The 10085-nt window shown below is 45.6% G+C and overlaps 1 protein-coding gene across 1 annotated transcript; it reads left to right on the top strand.

The window, feature by feature from the left end:
• Window positions 1–586: 586 nt before the first annotated feature.
• Window positions 587–8121, top strand: Sod2 (superoxide dismutase 2). Its single transcript, XM_006978039.4, has 5 exons — window positions 587–806; window positions 931–1148; window positions 3127–3243; window positions 5797–5976; window positions 7738–8121. The coding sequence occupies exons 1-5, from the start codon at window positions 784–786 to the stop codon at window positions 7881–7883; spliced, it is 684 nt and encodes a 227-aa protein (XP_006978101.2). The 5' UTR covers window positions 587–783; the 3' UTR covers window positions 7884–8121.
• Window positions 8122–10085: the final 1964 nt, after the last annotated feature.

Below are 10085 nucleotides of genomic sequence, written 5' to 3'. Positions count from 1 at the left end.
CTTTTTTTTACATTTGGTTGAGCAGTTGGTTTTGGAAGTCATCAAATACACAGAACGTGCAGGGAACAGGTCAGCAAGCAGGATTTCGGAAAGATGAACTTGAGAGTTCTAATCCCGACTCTTGCACGTTAACTGCGAGGCTTGGCAAGCTGCACCTGGAGTTAGTCATGCCAATGGCAGGGGTACACTTGCAAAGATGAACACTTGCAAACTTGCGACCTGACTGAAGGTGAGGTCAGCCGGTGGGAGATCAAGACACCTGGCTGCGGTCCCGACTCCGGCCTGGAGAAGGCCTCAGGGAAGGTCATTCCGGGCACAAGTAATTGAGTCAGAGGGGGCCCTGGTTACACCATGGCTCTGACCAGCAGCAGGGCCGTGGCTTCCCGGAGGACGATCTCGGGGACTTCCCGGGGTCGGCGAGCGTGGAAGAGGAGGGGGAGGCACCAGAGCCCACAGCCCAGGCTGGGCGGGGCGGACCTAGAGAGGGCGGGGCCGGCGCCAGGGACGGGGCGTGGCCACGATGGGGGCGGGGCCGCGGCATGCTCGCGGGCCGTACCAACTCCGCGCGGGGGGGGAGCGCGGGCGTCCTCGGGGCGCCGCGTAGTCTCGGGCCGCGCCGCCCGCGTCGCCGTCCTCCCCTCCGCTGATGGGCGCGGCCGGCAGGGACGCCGGCTCCGGCTCGCGCTGTCCTTGCGGCCGCGGTGCGGACGGCGCAGAGCCGAGGCGCGCTTGAGAGCGAACGGCCGCGTTCGGAGGAGAGCGGAGGCCGTGGACGCCCTCAGCATGTTGTGTCGGGCGGCGTGCAGGTGAGCGGCGGGGCCCGGGGCCGCGGGGTCCCCCGTGGGGTGTGGGGTGGGGTCCCGGGGCGGCGGGGGTGGGCCGGTTCGCGGTGTCGGTGTCGTGACGCGGCGTCCTCCGTGTCCCCCTCAGCGCGGGCAGGAGGCTGGCCCTGGCCCCGGCCCCGGCGGCCGGTGCCGCGGGCTGCCGCCGGCACAAGCACAGCCTTCCGGACCTGCCCTACGACTACGGCGCGCTGGAGCCGCACATCAACGCGCAGATCATGCAGCTGCACCACAGCAAGCACCACGCGGCCTACGTGAACAACCTGAACGTCACCGAGGAGAAGTACCGCGAGGCCCTGGCCAAGGGTAGGTGCGAGGGAGGCCCCTGCCCAAGGGTCGCCCCCCCACCCCCCGTGGGGACACCGCTTCCCACCTGCTCCCCGCTTTCCAGACCCTGGTCGGTCGGTTTCGATGCAGGAGAGTGCCTCCCCCCGTTGGTTTGCATAAACGTCCTTTCCTATCCCGGAAAACGCAGGACCTCGCACAAGTACCCGATAGATACGCTTTACTGTTGTGCGTCCGTCCTTGTCACCCGTGTTGCCAGCCAGCATCGGTCCACCGGGAGTCCTTGAAAAAAAAAAGACAGCTCCCGGACGCCACTGCTTTTTGCATAATGAATATTGATGATTTTTGTTTTGCCTGTGGATGGTTAAAAAAAAAAAAAAATCTGCGGTTGTTACATAACGTGGCTTTGGGAAAGTTTGCTTTTTCAGGTAGCCTTGGCAGCCACTTGCGAGAGGGCTGAGAGTGCCCAGGCTGGGTCAGCCGGGTGCCCTTGAGTGGCAGGGTGGCAGGGTGGCTGGTGGCTATAGAAGTGGCTGGGGCTTGGCAGCATCCGCCGGTGGCCTGGCCGCAGGTGCGGGAGAGGGTCTGAAGTGGCATCCGGAGACTTGCAGCCCGCGTCGTCGTTGTTTTGGACAACAGTAGGATTGTTCAGTCTAGGACTTGGGCTCCCTGGTCCCCAGAGATGCCCCCGCGGAATTCCTATGTCACACCTTTTACTAATTGTGGGAGAGTCAGCGCTTAAGTTAGTGGGCCAGCACCGACTAGACTTGGTACTTTTTTTCCTGATTTAACTTTGGGGTCAAAGTTCACAAGGAAAATACCTATTTTGTGGTAAGCAGTATCTGTCACAAAAATGGAAAAATAGTTAAGTTTATTTATTTATATTTTTAAGAGCTCAGCAAACAAAATCCATAGTATGTGGACTTTTGTGTTTGCCCCTGGAAGATGTATAGGGCAATGTTGTGGTAGTAGACATCGTGTGTGTGTGTGTGTGTGTGTGTGTGTGTGTGTGTGTGTGTATGCATGAGTGACACACCCAGCTGGGAGGGGTCAGAGGAGAGTTTTTGGGAGTTGATGCTCTCTTTCTACTGTGGGATCCAAGAACTGAACTCAGATTGTCTGCTCAGGTCAGGTTGTCACGTTTTCCTGGCAACAGCTTTTCTTTTTTTAACCTGTTGAGCCAACCACAACTCCTGGGAATACTGTTTTAATGGCTAGTCAAAATAGAATTCTGTCTTTTTAATCTATTAGTAGTTTTTACAAGGAAAATAATTGGTAATCATGCCTCTGGATTAGCTGTGTTGCTTGAAAAACTACATGATAAGATTTACCTTTCCTTAAATGTACTTTTATTGACCCTCAGATCTGAGAAATTGGTTGACTAACATGTCAGTGACGTCTGGTTGACTAGGGCATCTAGTGGAGAAGTGTGGTATTTCAGCATGACTGTGTTTGAGGTAAATGGCCAAACCAAGAAGAGGAGATTTCCACATTCTGGAAGATTTACTTGCAATAAGCAAATCACATGAACCTTGAATACGGGAAAAGACTCTGATTTAGGAAATAACCACTGCGGGAAGGATGAGGTAATGGTGAGGCGGGAATATCCCAGTTGGGAAAGCACTTCCTTCAAGGTGACATCTGACACTTGGGAAACTTTCCTGAGTGTTGTAAAAACATCTTAATTTTAATCCTTTTTTTGTGAGCGTGAGTGTGTGTGTGTGTGTGTGTGTGTAGTTAGAGCTTTATTTGTTTAGTGAGTGCTGCTGAAAAAGAGCTATGTTTTATTGTAATGCCTGAATACTCCATTGCAGGCTTAGAGAGGAAGACTTTTTTCAGTTTTTCTTTTTCATTAACTTTTTGAGACAGGTTTTCTCTGTGGTTCTCAGGTTTTCTCTGGCTGTCCTGAAACTTGCCCTGTGGACCAGGCTGGCCTTGAACTCAGAGATCTGCCTGGAGAAGAAGAATTTTTAATAGGTGTTTGTGTTTTCTATTTCAGGGGATGTTACGACTCAGGTTGCCCTTCAGCCTGCATTGAAGTTCAATGGTGGGGGACATATTAATCATAGCATTTTCTGGACAAACCTGAGCCCTAAAGGAGGTGGAGAACCCAAAGGTTGGTATGTGCTGGTACAGCTGTATATTTGGTGTACAGTAGAAATGATTGTTGGGTTTGTTTTTCCCCCTTAATGTTTTTTCTTTAAAAGCAGGGTTTTTCTGTGTAGCTGTCTGGTCTGGAACTTTATATAGATAGTCTTTAGAAATTTATTTATTTATCTATTTTTTTGAGATATTGTCTCTGTGTGTCTATGGCTGGAACCCTCTATGTAGGTTAGGACTAGGTTGGCCTCAAACTCACAGAGATCTACCTGCTGGGATTAAAGTTGTGTGCCACCATACTTGGCTAAAATTATATTTTTATCATTATTTTATTTGTTTATTCTTATTGTGTGTATACCTGTGCATGATGATTAGAGGTGTCTCAGGACAGCATGGTGGAGCTGGTTTTCTCTTTCTACCTTACTAGGCTTGTAGAGCAAGTGCTGCTGCTCTCTGAGCCGCCTAGTGTGTCCCCCCCCCCCCTTCCCACCCCTTCACCCCTGTCTGTCTGCCTCTCTTTTTATTCTGGGGATTGAACCCAGTCTCTTCTGTGTGCCAAGTATGTGCCCTCTGACCTTTGCCCCCAGAGGACTGTCCATTTTTTTGTTACCTAGATTCTCCCTGAGTCATCATATTGGTTTATTTTGTATAGTTAGGGCATGATAGGTTGTTAAGTTTCAAAGGGAGGAGGAGTAGAGAATGTGTCCAGGGAATTCTGTCACCTAGTTTCTCTCTCTCTCTCTCTCTCTCTCTCTCTCTCACACACACACACACACACACACACACACACACACACACACACACACCATGCACTGCCCTCTCCTAGGATAAGTGTTAGGGAAAGCCTGGACAAAACTAATACTTAGAAAAGATGAACTTTCCACTTCTAGTCTGGACCCCCTGGAGTAAGACACCCAGCCTTTTGTACTGTACTTGATGCACCTCGGTGATACAGGGGTAATTACGGGGCTTCTTTCAGAAATGTATGGAAAGTGCTTGGAATAGTGCCTTTGTTTATTATTCCTAATATAAAAAGTCATTTGTCCCAGAAAAGCAAGTTTTCCATGAAAATAAAAGCGAAAACAACAAGAAGAAACACTTGGGCAATGAAGGGCGTGCACTGTCTACTTGTCTTTAAACAAACACAAACCCTTAGCCACTCTATACATTATGTTTTCTGTAAGACATTAGATAATTATACCCCCTATCCATATGATTGGCGCAGTTCTTCTGTCGCCGTGTGTGCCTTGTGGAGGCTCAGGTGATTTCAGTTACCTTCTCATTAGGGAAGGTGTGGGCTATAGCATAGATCTCCTGATTTCTTCCCCCTGTTGCATATGCCCTGAGTGTCTGGTTTTGTTGGTTCTTTCTGACCCCCAACTCTGTGGTGGTGGTGGTGGGCATTGAACCCTGGTTTTCCACATGCTAGGTCAACCTTCTGCTACTGAGGTACATTCCCAGACTCCTGTTGTTCAAGTTTTTTCTTTCTAACCATTGCTAAAAAAAAAGGCAGCCGGTCTTCCTCATTCACGCATAAGCTCACCTCCTCATTCCTAAGCGCTTCAGACCATGACTTGGCACTTGTGGGGTATTGGCTGTGACCAGATTCAAAGTGTGCTGAGGTCAGTCAGTGGTGTTGATGTTTCTGTTGCACAGTTTGTACCACTTGATGCATTAGCTGTGTTTGTAAAAGATAATTACTTTTGGTCAACAGAATGAGAGAAGTGAGGTGTTGGACCCATTTGGTTCAGTTCATATGCTTAATGCAGAATTAATTCTATATTGCTACAGAATAAAAGATTGAGCTGGGGATGGGGTAGTCCATGCCTGCAGTCCCAGCACTGTGAGGTGGAGGCAGGGGAATCAGAAGTTTGAGGGCAGGTTATCCTGTGTGTGTGTATTTTCCCCCCTCACCGCCTCTTCTCTTTCCCTTACTTTGTGGGTCAAATCCAGGGCTTCACGAATGCCAGTCAGGTCTTCACAGAGCTATGCTCCAGCCCTCTTAAGTGCACCATTAGCTCAAGTGCAAAAGAGAAGAATTCTTTTAAAAAACAGTATGATAAAGATGGAAGATCTAGGCTTGGAGAACACTGACTACAGCAGTAACTTCAATTTCTAAGTGGGGACATAGGATGAGGGACATCAAAGTCAAGACTCAAATGGGAAAAACAGAAAGAAAGAAAGAAAGAAAGAGAGAGAGAGAGAGAGAGAGAGAGAGAGAGAGAGAGAGAGAGAGAGAGAGAAGAAAGAAAGAAAGAAAGAAAGAAAGAAAGAAAGAAAGAAAGAAAGAAAGAAAGAAAGAAAGAAAGCCAATGGCGAACGTCCTTTCTTTCTTGGTTAAACTAGCTGCACGAATCAGCCTTCATTAAAAATGATTCAAATGGAAACTCTGTCTGGCACTGGGAGCAGGAACACTGGGTTACATAGACTCCCTGGTTGTCTGTATCTTCTGACTGGTGTTGTCCAGCTGGTCCTTTGACAAGAATATTTTCGTGTTATGAACATTAACATTTTGTTGTAGTTTTTGAAATCTTTTTCTGTTTGTTTGTTTTTTTTCTTTCCCCTTCAGGAGAGTTGCTGGAGGCTATCAAACGTGACTTTGGGTCTTTTGAGAAGTTCAAGGAGAAGCTGACAGCTGTGTCTGTTGGAGTTCAAGGTTCAGGCTGGGGCTGGCTTGGCTTCAATAAGGAGCAAGGTCGCCTACAGATTGCTGCCTGCTCTAACCAGGACCCATTGCAAGGAACCACAGGTAAGCTGTAAAACTATCATTTCATTTTAGAGATACGGTTTTCTAGAAAGATTAAACTAGAAATAAGGTAAATTAGCAGAGTTTAAACCTAGGAATGTGTAATAATTTCAGCAAGTGTTAGTAGATTATACCAGAGTCTTCATAATAAAAACTTGTATTTTATAAAATAAGCAGATGTGATTTCTGTCAGCTTCTTAATAAGAATGTTGTAATCAGAAGTCCTGCTTCATCCTGTAGAAAATTAGGGTCAGTTTTCATTATAATATACACTACAGTGAAAACCTAAGATTAGATGAGCAGAAAGAGGGGAGGAAGAAATAGAGGCCGAGCCTGACCTGGGAACGTGTGCTCTCCTCTGGTGAGTATCATGCTTAAACCGGAACCGGAACTCAGGTCCTGCATACCTCCCAGCTCAGCAGTCCTTCCTTCTCCCCTGGCCTAATGGATGTCCTTTATAAAATGTCACTGAGGAGTGAAGGAGGCAGAGTGTCGTGGTGTGCAGCGGTGGGCTGTGGCTCGTCTCTGATGTGATGTCTCCGACAGTGACTCTTGGCTCCTCTTCCCACCTGTCCATGTCACTCACTTCTCTGCATGTACTCAGATTTCCAGGAACATACATACATTTTTTTTAGGGGAAGTAAGATGCGGTAGAATCTGATAAAGCCATGAAAAACTTACGTACAGTGAGTTCTTCAGAGTCAGGTCTGCTTCTCAGGGTCCCTCACCGAGAGGTTGTGGTTTCTATAGTCCTTTCTCTCCACACTGAAAGTGATTAGAATGAAAAGTCATTCAAAGTATTGCTACTTTATTAGGAATGAGTTGTGTTCCTCATAACTGATCTGGATGTTTTCATAGAAAGGCTTGGGACAGAGTCTTGCTTCGCTGCTCAGCTGCTCTGGCCTACTTGACACCTTCTTGCCCCAGTCTCCCATGTGTGGGAACACAGACCTGTAACACCTTATCTGGCTTGAGGATTAAAACACACACACACACACACACACACACACACACACACACTCACTCTCTCTCTCTCTCTCTCTCTCTCTCTCTCTCTCTCTCTCTCTCTCTCTCTCTCTCTCTCTCTCCCCCTCTCTCCCCTGTACATGTGTTCTTCATTTACACCATTTAATTTCTGAAGGTAGTGATCATTTTTCTTTGGTCTTGTTTAGCTCTGTTTAGCTTCCTGTTAACCTTTTGAGTGACTCATCCAGAAAACTAAAATCACCCTTGGAGAGTAGAACGTGTTTCTCAGCCTTCTCCCCTCCCACCCCCTGGTGCTCAGAACTTGGAAGGGAGGCCTAGAGCCTCAGCCCTCCCCTAGGCAGCGAGCCTCACTGTGGCTCCTGACTGACATCGTGAGGAAGGCTGGGGCTCAACACTAGATGATCTGTTGCTATCTTTGTTTTTTTTTTTTTTTTTTTCTGTTTGGTTTTTCGAGACAGGTTTTTTCCATGTAGTTGGTGCCTGTCCTGGATCTCGCTCTATAGACCAGGCTGGCCTCGAACTCACAGAATGCTGGGATCAAAGGCGTGCGCCACCACTGCCTGGCGATCTGTTGCTATATCTTAAGGGCAGGTATTAGATTCTGTAGTCTGACTGACTTTCCAGGGGCTGTTATACATTTATTTATTACGTTTTCTTCTAAAATAAAAATTTAAAATGTTTTTGTGGTAATAGTCATTCTTACACAAATTTTTATTACATAAGAAACAAGTGGATGATGCTGTTTTAAATAGTAATATTTTTCCCTCTTCTTGATAGGCCTTATTCCACTGCTGGGGATTGACGTGTGGGAACATGCTTATTACCTTCAGTATAAAAACGTCAGACCTGATTATCTGAAAGCTATTTGGAATGTGATCAACTGGGAGAATGTCACTGAAAGATACACAGCTTGCAAGAAGTAAAGCCTTATTGTCATATTGTATGTTAGGCCCTCGATGGCTATTTTTGTAGTAGTATAGAGTGCTGCAGTAACTGTTTTATTGTAACATTTATTGATGTGCATCCACATATTTGATGAACATAATGTTATAATTTCTTACTTTTAATTAAATTTATTATTAGGCAACTGTTTGAGAACAGTGTATACTCTGTGTGAATTACTCTTGATTGACATTTTTCATTAAAGCCTTGTTGCTAGGATGCTATAACTGTCATTATTAGACCATCAGAAATATTCCTTCTCTGTTTTGGGGGCCTGTGGGAGAGTCTGGAATCCTGTTCTACTGCAGTTAGAAAAAAATGGAGTTTTTTGTTTTGTTTTGTTTTTTCCTGAGTTGTTAATAAAACAGAACTGAATAGTTCCCTTTTCTATTAAAAATTGCTCTTTTGGTAAGTAGTCCTGTTTAGAGGATGTCATGTAGTGGTCCTTATAATTATTAATTTCCCATTCATTTGAAATCTATAATTGGAGGCTAAGGGTATAGGTCAGTGGTAGAGTCTTGTCTGTGCTGTGGAAGGCCCCAGACTCTACCTCAGTACTGAAAATAAATCATCAGACCTCATAGCCTGGTTCCTGACTGAGAACTGTTTATTATGAGAGGAGTGTGATTGTGTCTCTGGGGTTTTCTACAGGCAGAGATGCAAAAACATTTAATAGTGTCTTTAAAAACCAACTGTGTATTGTGTGAAAGTGCTCAAGATGGACAAATTAGGGCCTGCTTGATGATGTCAACCACGGGGACTAGGCCACAGGGAATTCTGGGAAACCATTCAGTCCCATTAATTATATATCTCAGAACTATACCCTGGGCCAGATGGCACCTTTCTCAGTAGAGGCGAATGGATTTCCGAGTGAGGTCAGTAGGGTGTCTCCCTGAGAACATTAGTTTTCAGAGACATTTATTTTCATTTTTTTCTGTATGTTTCAATTATTTATATCTATCAGAGGGGCTTTATATTATTCAATAAAGGGATGGCCTTTCCATGACAAGGTGGCACAGTGTTTCTGACTGTTCCTGTGCACATGGAGTTGTACACTGGAAATGCCACAGGCCCTTTATGAATTTCACATTTTGTCTTCTCACGTTTCCTCTCACCACCTTCCCAACTGTCTCAGTGACCATGTTCTGTCTTATCAGTTGGACACGCATGCCATTTAGAGTTCTATCCTGAACAGTCCATGTGTGTTTATTATAAAAAGACTGGTCAGCAACCCCTGCATGCAAATTTTACTTATTGGAATATTTTTTTTTAAGATTTATTTTAGTTTTAATTATGTGTGTCTGTATATGTCTGTTCATATGAGTGCAGGTGCTTCATGGAGGCTAGGAGAGACTTTTGGATCTCTTAGAGCTGGAGTAGTTAGAGGTGGCCTTGAGCCATCTTATGTGGGTACTTGGACTCGAACCAGGATCCTTTGCAAGAGCAATAAGCACTTAGCCAATCTAGCCAATCTCTCCAGCCCCTGATTTTTTTTTTTTTTTTTTTTTTGAGACAGGGTTTCTCTCTATAGTTTTGGTGCTTGTCCTGGATCTCACTCTGTAGACCAGACCGGCCTCGAACTCACAGAGATCCTCCTGGCTCTGTCTCCTGCATGGCTGGATTTTTTTTTTTTAATTGAGTTTTTTCTTAAGTCTATTTAGTAACTTGTATTTTTTAATTCTCCCTTCGAGTATACCCGCCCCCCTTTTTTTTTAATTGGGAAAAATGGAGTAACTTAGCAGTTTCAATATTGAAGACTGAAGTTAAAAAAAAATACTTAAATTCAAAGCACTTTTTAAGAACTTGCTGTAGAAGCTGGTCAGGTGTTTTGAATGTCAAGGCTGCTCTGTCCTGGTGGCTCTTTGTTTATTCTTGTGGAAGGCAGGACTCAGAAGGCTAGGACAGTGACAGGGCTGAGCACACGAGTCACGTGGTTTCCACTCACCTTCCTTTACAAGGCAGTGGACTCTTAAACCTCTTAGGAAAGTGGGACTTTGATGGAATGACTCCAGTACAAGTCTGTTAGGTCAGTTTGTCTTGAAGTAACAGATTGCAGGGACTACTGACTCTATACAACTCTGACTCCTACTAAGTCTTTCAGATTTAAAAAAAAATTCAATGTTGAAATTTCTATGAGGCTCTATTTTTGCTGTGGTCTTCTGTTGGTGAGAATGAGGAATCAC

This window comes from Peromyscus maniculatus, chromosome 16 (assembly GCF_049852395.1).
Source record: "Peromyscus maniculatus bairdii isolate BWxNUB_F1_BW_parent chromosome 16, HU_Pman_BW_mat_3.1, whole genome shotgun sequence".
NCBI classification, from domain to species: domain Eukaryota; kingdom Metazoa; phylum Chordata; class Mammalia; order Rodentia; family Cricetidae; genus Peromyscus; species Peromyscus maniculatus.
This window is presented reverse-complemented; position numbering and strand designations above follow the sequence as displayed.